The following is a 16,010-nucleotide window of genomic DNA, read 5'->3' on the forward strand; positions in this document are numbered from 1 at the left end:
TTTCTATCAGTCTCAGGGACTGTTTAACTGATAACAGCAGCCTGCTGTCTCGACTGGTTAAAACACCTGGATTTTGAGATCAAACATCTTTAATGCAGAGGTGTTTTAAGATTAAAATGTATACATGCATTGTGTGTCTTTCTAACTGTGCTCAGCTCCAGATGATTTACCCACATGAGTTTCTCTGAGTTTCCCAAAAACCAGCAAACCACAGAGTCCTGTGTCCTGGGCATGGTATGTATTTTTTGGGAATCTCAGAGCAGCAAGTCCAGTGAATGTACAAGAACAAAGATCTTGTTGAATAATTTCACTTCAATACTGTACGTGTACATACACTGGACTAATGCATCCTCCCTACCTTACACAGCTCATGGCGGTGCTGAACAGCGGTGTAGGTGTCTAAGGGCTATTTTGGCAACTAATAGCTTGTTTTCATAACCAATATTCCTGTTTTGTCCTGTCTCTTTTTGTCTGTCTGTCTTTCTGTTTGTCCCTCTATCCATCCATCTGTCTGTCTGTCTTTTTCTAACTTCCTCTTTTGGTCTAAAATATTTTGCTTTGGGCTGGTTTTGTTTTGAGTTATTTATCTTTTTCAACTTTGTTTCATTTACAAATGCTTGTAACTGTAACAAATTGTTTCTATTTGCTATTTCTGATGTGCAATGCTGTCATAACATAAATGAATTTATCATATTACTTTCTGCCATGAAACATTGCATTCCATCCATCATCACACATTGCCTTCATAACAACTTTTTATAACGCTCAAAATCAATATTGCTGAATCCTCCTCTAACCTTTGCCCTTACCCGTGCTTGTCATCTTCGTGTAGCCACGGGTTATGAGAAGTCACGCAGCCTCAATAATATCTCTGGGATGACGGGTGCCCCACTGCGCCTCACCCCCATCACAAACTCCACCTTTGAACCCTTCGAACCACCTGGACTCAGGCGATGCCACTCCCCTATTCCCTCCATCTTGTAGCATAGCTGACAGGAAAACACGACAAAATGTCAACAACAACAAAATATTTAATGGTCTTTTTTTTCTTCTCCTTTTTTCATTTTTCCTGGGGATCACGCAAAAGAAACAAAAGCTGAAACTTGGACAGAAGGTCTCATGAACATTTGGTTCATCCTAGCTAGTCTTTCATCACCATTATGCAAAGACACAACAACAAACTAAGAGCAACTCTAGGCACCTATTTTAAGAACCATTTAATATCCAAACCTTGCTTATGACGCTGAGAAAGCTGCTTTGGCAAGTGTTCAAACACACACACACACACACACACACACACACACACACACACACACACACACACACACACACACACATTAACCCACACCTAAACATCTGCCTTACTAACAAGGATAGAGTCCAGTTTAGACTGAAATGATAGTTGAGTTAGATTACCCCTAGCTTTAGCTGTGCTACTTCTTGCCTGTTTCTTAACTGCACTTGCACTTCAATATTTTAAGAGTGACACTTAAGAGTAGCTATAAATAAGAGACTTTTCTAATATTAAGCGCACACACTCTCTCTCACACACACACGCACACACACAGACACTAACATAACGCTGCAGCTTGCATGTTTTTATTATGAGAATCGCCAGAACAACAAAAACATACACTGTACCTTCAAAATGATTGTAAAGAAAAAAAAGACATTTTTATACACTTTAAATCAAACGCATATCTTTGAAAAGAAAATAACCCAAAGCGTAGCACCTCTGCACCTTTCAAAAAATGCTGTTGGCAGTAGATGTTCTATTGTTTGTTTGTTATTTTCTTTTAAATCATATAAACTTGCACACACATGAATTCGAATGGACAGATAGTTGGTTCTCTGCACATCCCTTTAATGCAGTGAGAAAGTTTTCCATGAGATTCTAGTTGTACATCAATGCCATAAACATCTTATAAAAGCAGTAGCATAGCGTCCCCTCTTCCTCCTTCTCAAGCCTCAGACTAATGCACACTGTTTAGTGTCTCAGTGTAGTGACAGCTCACTTGACAAATCAAAAGTTATATCAACATAATGACATAAAACATTGTTCCTTTAAATTTTTTTTCTATAGATTTTTATCTGTAATGTCCATAGTTAAGTTAATATTGTCACATTAGATCAACCAGAAGGTCTTACTTTTTTCAAAATAAAAGCAAGGTTGAAATCACTCAAAGCTGAAGACAGTACAAATATTCTAATTAAAAGTCTAACAATTTTTAATTGTTTTTAAGGTTTTTTTTAAGTTTTTGTCTTTTTAAATAGAATTTGCAACACTTTTAAAAATGATTTACTTTTGAAATATAGCGATTATTTGCAGTTAAAAAAGAGTATTTTAGGCACTTTTATTTTACAGTGTTTGAAGAATGTATTACTACCCCTAAATTCACAGGATTTACAAGTTAAAAAGGCTGGGAATCACTGTCAAAGAGGATTGTGGGATGCTGAAAGGAAGGTCTCAAACTTATAAAGACTTAACTGTCACTCGACGTACACTGAAGAGCTGCTGCAAATAACGCGTTTTATTGAACAGCTGGACAAAACCTGCTACATGAGAAGGAAAATCATTTTTATTTCGGGGGAACTTACCTCAGTGATCACCGAGACCTGTTGATCTGATCTTTATCACAGCTCATCACCCTGCTAGCATCGCTCCTTACCTGCCCTCCATTATTTCTCACCATGGATCTCAGCAAGGCTGAGCTGCAAAGATGGAAGACATGGATTTTTTTGTGCTTTTTGCAATCACAAGTTAAGATGTAAAGGAACAGTACGAATGACCTTATCTGCTCAATTTTTGAGAGCAAGATGAGAAAAAGACATCACTCTGTTTCTTTGTGCACTAAGAACCGAGCTAGAGTCAGGTGATGTAACCCAAGCTTTACATGAAGTATGGAAATGGGGCGAAACAGCTATAGCCTTGTTTTGATTAAACATGGGCTATTGCTTGCACTTAACTTTCAGACTTTATGTTAAGGTAGGTTACCTACATCTGGACTTCACCTCTGTGTTAATCCATTGATAAGAAACTGAAATTCACCTTTAAACATCATCTTAAGAAAGTAAATCAATGTGTTTCTGAAAACAGTTTTGAGCTCTTCCTTTAAGGTGGCAGGGAGATTGGCTTTCTTCTTTGTCTAGAAAGTTCCCATAATAGCCCAGCCAGAGTGTGAATGCTAGAGTTTTCCTCAAGTCTGAGTTCATCCACCATCATCACCATCCCCACAATCACCTACAGCGTTACTACTTGCACTGAATCCAGTGCGACTCAGCGGCCAATGGCAATATTTTTAGTTTTCTCCCTTTTTGGCTTCTCTTTCTTTCCCTTCTTTTTGACCCTCCTGAACTCCCCCCAACACCCCCTCCTCTTCTGTCCCTCCATTTCTTCTTTGTTTCGGCTGCGGCTGAGCAGTAGGAGGCCCCATGAACGGCTACTGGAGTGACAGCCCCTGGTAGAAGAAGACTGGACAACAAAAAGCCAAATGGGAAGAAGAGGAGAGAGAACATGAACAACAGACAGCATACAAACCTAGAAATATGCAATGTAGATAAATGAGACAGCAGTTGTTGGATCTGCCTATTTCTGTTCAGACATGTTTTGTTGAATCTGTAGCACACAGGACGAGTGCGCTGAGGATATTTGTGTGGAAATGTGTGTGCGTGACCTGCATCTACCTTTGAAATAGGATGCACAAATATGATTTTATTGAAAAAAAGACTTTTTTCTTTTTGTTTCTTGAGAGAGGAAAAAATATTTCAGTTCAGTTTTACTGTTAGAATCTGTATGTGATGATGTCATCCTTTCAGGGTGTGTATTTCTGTCTTTATTTGTTTAATTTATTCTCCACAAAATTTAAAAGTTGTTTTTTAACGAAAACATTTAAACTGATATTTTCTGATGGTGCAGAAATGTCATGCAACAATGTCACACTTCTTACTTGTTGCAGACAGTACTGATGTGTCATCGGTTAAGTTTCATATCTGTTTTCATGTCCTGTGATTATCTCAATAGCTCTCACCTTCTTTTTCTTCCGCCAGAATGAAAAATTCACGGGAAAAAAAAAAGATCTTTCAGTGACCTTGAGATCATTCCTTTCCATTACTTCGAACTTAGTAAAGACTAAATTAGTTTAGTCAAGAATGAATGAGTCAAGAGACAGATAGTAAAATATGCTAATTGTAGACGAAAATAGCAGAGGATTTACTTTCTCCGATTAATGTTTCAGAGCTTCTCCTATCTGTCACTTGTTTTTATGTTCAGGCTGCAGTGTTGGAAGGTGAGAGCAACAAATAAACAGGAAGGTTTAGAAAATGTGTTTCCCAAATTGGGGGGAAAAAAAAAAAAAACATTTACTGTGATTCCGTTTTCTGCTGAGAGTAAGATGAGGAAACATAATCAGTTTAATGCTTGTGGAATGTATTGGACTTAAGCCAGAGAAAAAAAGGCATTTCATAAAAACCTACCCCAACACCTCTAAGGTTTGTTACAAGCATCTGGGATACTAATTTGGATCGCAACTTTGACAAGGTTTAAACTTATTTTACCTGCCACAAAGATTGAAAGCAGAGTATTGTTTAGCACCACCAAACACTTTTTTCAGTCTGAAATGGTTGCTACTCAACATTTACAAACAAGCTAAATAAAACCAAAACATAGAAAATAAATGTCATGCTAAGGAGGATGATTGAGTCCAAAAACTCATTGTAGTTTTTTTGTGTAGAACAACTTGGTTCATTTTCCCATTGACTTGCATACAGTTAGCCTTCTCTTTGCAAGCAGTGGTGTCTCCCCCTTTTGGCTCTTAACCTGAATGCATGTTCAAGGCATTATGACACTGGATTGGTCTTTTGGAACCATGAGGGTAATTTACTTCTTATGTGTAGTATATGTATTAACATCTTAATTAGTACACTTTAGAGTTGGTGGTGTAACTTCTAACCGTTTTCAATCTTTATGGCAAGCAATCATCACTCCTAACTCTCGCTATGCACTGCATAGGACTAACTTCATACCAATGCCTCATCTTGCTCTCAAAAAGAACATGATTACCCTTTTCGTCTGAAATTTGAAACTATTCCTTTCATTTGAGCCTTATTATAATAGCTGTGCAGGGTTTCCTGTTCCACCTCTTGTTCACGCGTTGCATCTGAAGGCCAACTGAATCCTGATTCATAATTTTGAAGTTTTGAATTCAGCTCATGCTCAGGATGAAATTTGCTATCCCAAATGCACATCAGAAAGATGAACACACACTAACATGCAGAAATATGTAAACACAATCACCAGTCTCTCTCCTTAACCTGTCTATTGTTTCCTACCATATCATCCTCAGCCTATCGTCCCCCTTCACTTCCCAAAGTCCACTCCTTTTTAGTCTGTCATATCCTCAAGGCCACTGAGATTTGTGTCCTTTGTCATGATGATGTACATATGTAAAGTTTGTGTTTTAGAATAATCTGCATGGGGATTCCATCGCAAGCAATAATGATACTGATATGACTAATGTGAGGAAGTTTGATAAGATTTTAGTCTTGATCTTAACGAATGTGTATATAACATTTAGACTACTAAGAGTGTGTATGAATGTGTTTTAAGATGCATACATATGCACTAACAAAGCATGCAGGACAAAAGAGCTTAACCTCTTTGAATGCAAGAGGTAGAAAAGGCTGACATTATGCATGCCAAAATGCTATGATGCTATTGGTCGATAAGGACCATGTTAGGTACTGTAACAGGGCAGGGTGGGGGTGGGAGAGTTTATTTTTGCAGGACGGGCAGGGGCTTAGTTTCTAGTTGGTCTTGTATAGCTGCTTTCTTATCAATCTTGAGAGACTTATGATAACAGAAACATATTAACAATGGTAGCTTATGATTTGTCTTCTTTCTTTTGCTTCTCTTTTCACAGAGAATTGTTCTGAAAGCCCCGTGCTTATCAGATATATGCAAAAAGAAGCAGTAACTGTGAACTAATGCTTAAAAAAATCCAGCTGCTTCCATCATTATCTCAACTCCTCTTCTGCAAGAGAGAGGAGAGACCCTTCTTCCCCCAAAATACCTCCTCCCCAAGATTTCCCTGTCCATCATTTCATGTGTCTGCTTCTTCCTCATCCGTTTGTGACTTCCCTCTGTTCATGTAACATTGCTTTGCCTTCTGTCCTGTCCTGTTCTCTACACAGGCCTTGTGAGTTGAGAGGAAGGATGCCTCTGCAGTGCGAAAAAGCAATATTTCAATGCAACCTCTCGCAGAGGAGGAAGATCAGGGCCGGATTCATTTGCTAGGCCACCTTTGGCCAGTCTGTCCTGTAGGCCCCCATTGATCAAACCCCCCCTAACCCAGCTGACCATGTAAGTTGGAACAAACCTTCATTGAGTGTAAAATGATTTAAACTACTCAATGTTAGTAAATACTGATTGAGTGAGAGTATAAGCTTTCCCTTATTTGAGAAAATCAAGCTGCAGAGGTTACTACCTTCTACCTGAGTTTTATTTGGGCTTCGTAAACATTGTCCATGCTTACGTTTGATGACAATCCTGCTGTTATGTTAAGTCGACAAGCAACATGAGTGGCATCACTCTTTGAAGTAACCCACTTTTAAATTTCAGTTATGTGCTCAGTTTAGTATCTCTTAAAATGGTGTGGGTCTTTTTTTGTAGCAACAGTCGAAGTAGTGTCTGATTTATACTTCTGTATGTAAACTGTGTTATTGAAGCAGATTCTACACAGTAGCTTCTACAATATAGTTACACGATAATCCCAAAATCAAATTACGAACATAAAAGTGTGGGAGTCTGGTTGCAGATGTGTGGGCAACTCTTTGGTTAAAATTTAAAGTTGGTGCTTGCCATTGCTTCCATAGACTTTGTTATACCTTAAACATGCATATAGTGTAACCAGATTTTAAAAAAAGACTGAGATTGATTTGAAGAATTTGAATAAATTTGAATATTGAAACTGCTGTCATGCAACCTGAGGTTTTGCAGGACCAGACATATGTTCTTGTGATTGTTATGCTTTAGAGATTCATTAAATAAAACTATTCTACAATTGAGCAAAAGGTCAAAACATAATTATTATGAAGTTGCATTGACTTCCTGTGAGACATTGCACTGCTGAGGCATCTCTTGAAATAAGTTTTTTTAATCCAAATTTATGCTTCCTCTCATACTTTTTCCCTTGTTGCCAACATTCTTTTTTTTTTTTTTTATCCATTCACAACTCAGGTATCTCTTCTTCAATCTCTCCTATCCACCCATGTTTCCTCAAAGATGTACTGTATGTCTGCAAAAGGCAGGGAAAGAAAAAAAGGCCATTTCCTAGCTTCTGTGCTGTTTTTATTACTGTTGTTTTGTGCTTCCAAATATGCTGTTTTCGTATTCCTCGTCCAACTGTGCTTCCTGTCTTCTCCTTGTTTAGTCCTACCACTTTCACCCCTTTCTTAATAATTTTGTCCTGCTTTCTGTGAGACGTTATACCCCTAACACACCATCCAACACCCCCAACCCTAAAGTCTCCCGTAGCATAAACCAAAAAAAGGAAATTGAGTGAATGTGGAGCACCTTCCCACCTGAAAAAAAGGTTGGCAAAACACTGGATTTCACCAAGGAGGAAGACAGGAATGGACATTTCAATGAACGAAAAAGACTGTAGATGGTGTGGGGGGGATGAAATGTGGGATGAAATGAGTGTCGACTGTCAGCTGAGCTGCGTCAGAGGCAGGAAATGGAGCAGGAAAAGTTTGGGGAAGACAGTGTGGTGATGATATGGAGGAGAAAAAGAAAGAAAGAATCGAGACTTCTACATGTAAGAATGTGTACCTCACTGTTGTTTAGCTTTGTGCACTGTTTTTGCTCCTTGTGTTGTGTTTCCTCACCTATGTGTGGTTCTGTATTGGTGTGACATTTTGTTTTATGTTGTGTGTTTTTGTGTTGCACTAGATTTCCTTACTTTTTTCTTTCCGTTGTGTGTACCACACCTGGGTCAAACAGCCTTCACCAACACTCCAGCTTGTGTAATCCCACACTGTTGCGGAAGAATTGTAGTTTGTCGTTTAGGCAAACACAAACAGCACCAGAGTTAAATAAACTAGAAATAATGAAATGAATGATTTAGTGAACCCCTCCAGTCTGAAGGGAGTGGGAGGAAACAAAAGTTAAACTCGTTGACATTTGGCCAAGGTCTGGTCTGTTAATGTGCCGGACACACCAGCTGAGATGTTCCACTCTCATCTCTTGGTCTGAATTTAAGCCTTGTCCTGGTTGGCTGCAGTCCTCTGTTTAACCTCTGACTTCTTCTGATTACAGAATGTTTGTGACCTCTATGTATCCTGCTCTCATAATTAGCGTCCAAAGATTTGTTAGATCAGAGGACTGAATTGCCCTCCAAGGACTTCAGCAGAATATATATGTATATATATGTGTGTGTATGTCTGTGTGTGTATGTGAGACAAGAGAAATATTAGCATGTCACTTTTAGCTCTGTGTTCTTGGTGTCCTTGCATGTTAGCTTTGCTGGGTTAGCTTTGCAGTGATGTGTCTTTTTTTGCTTAAGTGATGTGTTTGGTGTATCATTTTCTTGCCCTTGTGTAAAGTTGTATGTTGTTGAATTATTACTGAGCTAAACTGAAAACCTACAGATCATTTCAAATGCTCAGTTTGCCATTGTAGAAGTCTTAAAGAAGGTGTGTTCTTGCACCCAATTTGGAAAAAAGCAGAAATAACGAAAGACAAGGGTTTCTACATTGGCTAACACATTCAGTCTTATTTAGGCCTCTTTGCCAACAGCATCTTTATTAATATTCAATATGTTTAACTCATGAAACCAAAAGTCAATATAAGTATAAAGACCTTACACTATGTTCAAGTTGTTTAACTTGTGCAAATTGGATGCACAAAGTTTTTAGTACTTAAACAAGATGCAACTCAAACATTCTTAATGCGCCTGCCAAAGGTGTGATGTCTTTCTTGAACTGATGAATTTGAAGGTATGAAATGGCCACCTATACAACTTTTAATATCACCTCGCTAAAAACACATAATAAAACAAGATATTTATAAAATCTGATCATTAGTCTGGGATGAAATAACAAAAACATAACCAATCAGTGTCAGTGATTATGTTTCTATGTGTGTTCTGTAGAAAAACGCCCCTGGACTTATACAGGTTTAACGAAATGATAAATAACCAAAACTCATATTTCAGTATTTTTTCGCCAAATGGCAACACTTGACATATATGGATATGTCTTATATTAAAAGTTAGTTGCATAGGTTCAGCATGTAAATGAAAATAAAGTACATGTTTGTGAAATTGATTAATTTTCTGCATCAAAAAATGAATAGTGATTTGTTATCGATTTGTTTCTTGAGTTCAGCTCTGAGAGAGAGAAGGAGCAGGGTGAAGAGGGACAAAGTTAAATGAGAAATAGGTGAACTGGCAGCTCTACAGACGATGCGTGTAATATTATTTTAATGCAACATAAACTGTATTGATATTAACAATATTGTCTTTCCCTATATCTTGTTTGAAAATATATTGATATATCTTAAAAACTCAACATATCGCCCTGACGTAAAACAACGTCATGACAGGGAGCTAAAAGCTGAAGATACAAAATGGTATTTGAAATAAGATTTAAGAAACATGTCACTCTAGCTGTCCAACATGGTTGAGACACATGATCAAGAAGTTCATCTTATACCACCCTGATGCTTTTGGGAAACAGGCCAATATAATATGATTTCTGGACCTCAAAAAGAGGTAAAATTCCAGTTCAGTTGTAGTGTCATAACTGTTGATGAAAGTTTTATTTTTGTGTGTAATGGTGGGTAAATTAATCATGTTCGGTGATGATGTCAGTTTGGCTCATTTAGTCAAAAGATCAATCTGTAAATGGATGACTTTTATTGGTACTTTGGGAATAATTGGTGCTTTCGTCAATTATATGTAAATCTCTTTAAAAAAAAAGCCAACCCCAAAACCATTAGCTCCAGAAAGGATTGCAGCAGCTTAGCCTGATGTAATTAAGTGAAACGTTAGAGTAAAGTAACATCAAAGTGTAATCTAACATGTTGTGAGATTTTGAAAAAGTTGAAACACACCATAGTCATTAATAAACAGCGTTAATCAAGTTTATATATATATATATATATATATATATATATATATATATATATATATATATATATATATATATATACTGTTGCCATTTTATATATACTGTTACCATTTTATCCAGTTTCAGCACCTTACTAAACTTCTATTTCAGCACCTTATTAAACTTCTATTTTAGCCTTCAGTCACATAACTATCACATAACTATCAGACAGTTATTGCGAGTACATTTTCCTTTTTAAATCTCTCTCTTATCTCTGACATAGGAAATGGTGTGTTGGGTACACCAACTTATCGATAAAAGTGTAAAATTCCACTTAGTGATAATTCTGTCAGAACTTGTCTTGGTGTGATCAGCTGCTGCATCCCACTCAAGGACTGTTTCTCTAAGTGTTGACAAAGAAAACATTACTTTACCCACCCGTTACATTCCAACAAAGTGACCATGATGTGCACCAGACCTAGCTCTTATTGACTCAACTTTGAAATAAAAATCTGAAATAAGATCAATTGGATAGTTAACACATTCTGCATTTGAATTATTTGTAACCTTCACCTACTGATACAACATTTGCTTCTGTTAAAGGATGGTGTTTGGGCAATCTTTGTTTGCTTTTACACTTGAAAATGTTGTATTTATTAAACTTTAGCTCCTTTGAGGCCATGGTCTGGTGTCTGAGGGTCAAGAGCCAGTACTTATTCACCTCAGATCCTTACTAAATCCTCCTTTCTTTTTCCCTTTCAGTGCTTAGTTTCTAATCTACCCATTTCCCTACGAGAAGAGGGAAACAATAAACATTAAACCACTGTTCCTCCAGCTCCCCTGATGGGATTCACTGAACAAAATGGAAGGGAGATAGAGAGAAAAGAGAAAGAAAGAATATGGTAGAAAAGATCACCGTTGCTGATACTCTGACCCAGACATTTCATCATCTGTGTGACACATTCATATGCAACCTCTCTGATGATCACAGTGAAGAAAAGGCTTCTTCTGGGCTGTTTTCCAGAGCAAACCCCAGCATGGATGCTCCCAGTGTAGCAGTCAGAGGGCCAATGACCCACTTGGATATGGAACAAGAAGGCCTTCTATGCCCACAACTTTCTATAATTTGGTTGAGTTTTTTTTTTTCTTCTTTTTTTTGAAGCTTGCAACTGTGGATTTCCTCTTTATAATCCATTATTTTGGCACTCAAAACACTATGCAAGGTGAGGAGTGGTCAATTGTGATGTCTGCTCCAGCAGTCTGATCCAGTGTACTCAAAAGGCTACGCAGGCTGAGCTGGCCTGCTAATCTCTGCTGAGTAACGGGACTATTAACTGCAAGCTGAAATCTACTCATACATATCAGAACACATTAGCCATATCACATGTATTTGACATGATCCTGTCTATTTGATATCATCTGGATATTACAGGAGACAATAATCACTTGGGACATGGAGTTTAAATGATTGTTTAAACTACAGAGATCTCAGCCAATGTCAAACGACCAGTTGAATCCAACCTGTGATGGACTTAAACCCAAAGACAGACACACGGATGGACGTAAGAGTTGGGGGTGAACAAAACCCCTCAGAGACACAAAAGTGTCCCCAACTTCTGTTAAAAAAAGAGGACCTGTGAATGGAACCGAACAAGTCTTTCTCTGTTTCTCACTCTCTCCTTCTCTTTTGGGTCATTATGGTATCGTGGCCCATCCTTTCCTGCATCTCAGCAATACTGCTGCTCCTCCTCTTAAGCAAAAATGCATGGCATGAATGAAACCAATTAACACCAGAAGAAAGACAGTCAAAGTCACATTGGTTGGAACAAGAACGAAGAGAGAAGGGAAGGAGTCCATGAGAAAGGTGGAGAAAGACCCTAAATGTTCTTCTTCCCAGCAATTTCAATGCAAATCGTCATCATTTCCATCCAAGCTACTTGTAACCCTCCAAACTGTCTGCTTATATGTGTAAAACAGCATATCCTGCAGCAAACTGCACCGTCAGAAGGAATGATGGATGAGGAGGCACTCCCTTCCCCTCCTGAAGGAAAAGAAGAGGAGGGGGAGGAGGTTCTGCAGACCACCAAACTCAATAACTTCTCCCTCTGGGTATGTGTAGCAAGACGAAAGAGGCTTTTTAAAGAAAGCAGGAGTGGGAGAACATCTCTGAGAAACTATTCCGGGGACAAAAAAAATGGCAGTGATTTCAAATTAAAATGCATTTTTATGACATTGTTTACCAGCATGAATATTTTGCATGACTTCTGCAAGCCATTCTGAACCCCCCCCTCCCCCCATTCCCCCACACCACCACCACCACCATGAATAACAGGGCTAGTAATTGAGATTTTAAACATGAAAATTAAACAAAAAATTATGTTATATGCAATAAATAAAAAAAATGTAACATAGTGTTAAAAAAATGGTTTTGATGACGAAACCCCAATAATGACGAAAAAAAGGGTGCAACATCTACCCTGTTTTGTTTTCTTTAAGAAGATCCCCAACCCTTGAAAACCCAAGAAGACTTGTCCCAACTTCTGCAAGTATTTATCCTGCTACTACAAGTTCATCTACTACTACTACTACTACTTCTATTTCTCACCTGGCTGATATTCTGCTTCTTCCTCCTCTTCTTCTTCTCTTTCTTCTTCCTTCCTCTTGTAGCCTTTTTACAACACCACTTGTATGTATCACTCTCCGATGGCAGCTGTTTGTGTCTGTGTCATAATCTGGACCCAGAACTATCAAGATTATGTTGAACTTTGAGATGTCCATCTTTTCGATTCTCTGTTGATCCTTCCCCTTGGAATTTTGTCTTGACCCTTATGTATTGGTGGCAGCACTGCATTCAAGGTTAGAATGGTCATCTGAAATCTGCAGTCAAGAAAAGTAAAATGTACATGTCAAGTTATTTAAGCCACACAGTGATCCAAGAAAGACTGCAGACTTCCTCAGGTGAAAAGATGGCTGCCTCTTCATCCAGGACTATTTTTCCAGCTCAACTTTCTGGATGAGAAAAAATATTGTTATCTAGTGAAAATTAAAATTAAATGCTTGCTTTATGAGGTCAGGGTCAGATTGGGAGTAGGGCAGAAGGAAAAGTGAAATTCAATTTTGCCCAGATTTGCCAGAATTCACCAAAAAATGATTTTAGTTTAGATGCATTCTAATGTTGTTCTATGTTCTCCCTCTTTGTTATGGTTTGGTGTATGTAAAACTGAAGATATTATATGGTTCAGGAGATTGAAGGACTCAATTTAAACATGCCATGTCTGTTTGCTCCAGTAGCCTTTTCATGGTGTAGCTTTACCCAATCTAGCCTTTGACTCTGTGAGATCATCACAAAAAATTATTTTTGTCTTTATTTTAAATGTTTTCCTCAAACGTGTGTTCCAGAGGGCACTTTGATTGATTAACTTACTTGAAATAGCTGTAATGTAGCCGCAAAATCACTCAGTTAAAGCTTGTTGTCACTTCATTCTCAGTGTTGTTGTTTACCCACAGAATTTTAGGTAGTACGACATAGCAATATTGCTATCTTACTGGTAGACATTAATTAGATTAATTAGTGAGTGTAATTAACACAATGTGCATCACATACATTAACACTGCTGAAGTCAATGTACTATTTCCAGTGAGAGATGAAAGGGATGCTAACAAAACAAGTATTGTTTTGCACACATGCAAAATGACAGCTGTTTTCTTAACCCTAACTTATAATACTAGTGTGATATGCAGAGCTTCAACATAGATGCTTGTTTGGTGCACAAACACACCAAAGAATGTCTAAATGAAACGCTATGGTCAAACTAACAAAAGGATATGCTAACACTGGGAGGGGTTTGGACTGCTATTACAAGATAGTTACTTCCCTTGATGGGAAGACAGAACAGTGTACAGCTCCAGCAGCAATGGGTGAGAGGCAGCCATCTTCATTCTGTGTGTTCAAACAGGGTTGACCTGTGACCAGATACGCAAGAGGAAAAATAATGGTTTGCTAGGCTGTGGAAAAGACTTTTATTTACAATCTGTGGAAAGATTCAGATGACCACTGAGTGATGCAAAAGTGACGATGATGCCTTTAACAGTCAGGGTGGACTGTAAAATGTGCTGGATGGATGTAATTTGAAGAAAAAAAAATCCTATGTTATAATGTCTGGATATGGATTGCACTGTTTTGTTTCAAGATGTGTGTTACAGTGCATCTATTGTGCATCTCATGTTTTACATGTATTTGAAATATTCTGAATACATTAGTATTTGGTTTGTGAGAACATATGGGACTACCACCTGAGCAAAATTATTTTCAACTGTTTAAATGTGGATAGGTTACTAAATGGGTCTACTGGCAAAGGGCTAAGAGGCCCAAGGGTTTAAGTTTTGGTCAAAAGCCTACAAAAGAGACTCAAAACACCTTTAATGACAAACAAAGAAAGAAAAGCATGGAGGAACCAAAGTACTATAAAGACTCATAGCATTACTGCAAACAGATTTAAAACAGCTACAGAGACAAGCAAAAAAAACAAAAACCATCAACCACCCATTAACATAATGAAAGGACATTCCAGACAAAGCAACTACAAAAATGGGCAAACAAAGAGAGGAAAAACATCCATGTTGCTGGACCTAGGTGTCTGGCTTTGTTTCCAGAGATTTAGGGACCTCTCAAATGACAGATGTGTGATAATCTATCCATGTGTGGCTTTTTCATTTAGTGGCTGACATACAGTAGGGCTATGTCAAACTTTTAACCAAAATAATGTTAACTTGATCCCTGTAATAGAAGTTCTTATGTTCTTTCTTTACAGACATTCTTTTCTTCAGCTCTTAAAATGCCAACAGATGACAGAAAACATTTGGTTTGTTGTATTGAACTTATACATTTCAGTCAAACACAGACATAAATTTCTTGTTCAGAAAGCCTTAAACTATAAGTCCAAAGAGTCCATTCTTTGGAACTGTGGCATGGAACTCCTCAATTTGTACATTCAAAGTGACACGTTCAATATTCTCGAGGTCTGGGCTTTGCTGAGACAGTTTGATTCTTGTAAAAATACAAGTCTTGAAATAGGAGTCAAATTTTCATGTTTAAAATCTCGTGCTTTGCATAGTTCCAGCTAAAGTAATGTGTTTTTATTTTACATTGCTAAACACCTCTTAACTTTGACTACATTAAAATTCTTCTAATTCAATCTCAGCCAACAGAAGAAGCCTTTAGCAGCATTTAGCAGATCTGGACAGTCCGTTGCACCCAAAAAAAAACTTGAGAATGTTAAGAAGTTGGGAATAGTCAAGAAATCTGTATTCAGCCAATGTCATAGTGCAATGGTTTCAGCTCCCTTTTCCCCTATTGTAATTTGTGGCCAAGCGGCAGTCCACTGAGTATGTAGAATTCTTAAGATCTTGCAGTGTATCAGACTGTAAATTGTAGCATTACAAGCCTATTTAGCCACACTAGCTGAATCTGACAACTCAAAGGGTCTCCCCTGTGACAAAATTACACCCCGGTTTCATATGAGTCTTGGTTTGCACAACATTTGAGCATTGTGGGGACCAACTCTTTGGCATACTGTGTTTGAAAGTATTGTATGTTGTTATACTTTACGGGACAGAAAAAAATTATTCCAGTGGGGGTTTTTTATTGCTTTTGACACAAACCATTACAGTATCTGTTGTTTTTAAGAGTTGTAACAAAAAGCGAAAAGCCAAAATTAAATTTGAAGAACAGAGCCTATCTCAGGAATACTAGGTATCATAGATTTTGGGGTGGATGGTCAAGATTTAATGATGCAGTATGCCTTTTCAGGAAAGTTGTTACAATTCATTGTATCAAATGATTAATTTGATCACAATGATGAGAAGATCTCGAATACTACAAAGTTACTTGAAGTCTCAAAATC

The 16,010-nt window shown here is 37.7% G+C and overlaps 1 protein-coding gene across 5 annotated transcripts in view; it reads left to right on the forward strand.

Annotated features, from left to right (window-relative positions):
* The window catches only part of LOC306837759 (voltage-gated potassium channel KCNC1-like), a 77,678-nt gene extending 61,716 nt beyond the window's left edge, over positions 1 to 15,962 (forward strand). The window contains exons 5-6 of one of the 5 annotated variants that reach the window (XR_013780991.1): positions 5,919 to 7,814; positions 10,870 to 15,962. Coding sequence is in view for 3 of the 5 variants with exons in the window: in XM_079365525.1 (XP_079221651.1) it covers positions 833 to 984 (152 nt within the window). In the remaining 2 variants the exon portion in view is untranslated. Of the gene's footprint in view, positions 1 to 832; positions 2,051 to 3,421; positions 4,648 to 5,918; positions 7,815 to 10,869 lie in introns of those variants that run through there. The other 4 variants (XM_079365527.1, XM_079365529.1, XM_079365528.1 and 1 more) reach the window with 4 other exon arrangements.
* Positions 15,963 to 16,010: the final 48 nt, after the last annotated feature.

Source organism: Symphodus melops, assembly GCF_947650265.1.
Source record: "Symphodus melops genome assembly, chromosome: 17".
Classification (NCBI taxonomy): domain Eukaryota; kingdom Metazoa; phylum Chordata; class Actinopteri; order Labriformes; family Labridae; genus Symphodus; species Symphodus melops.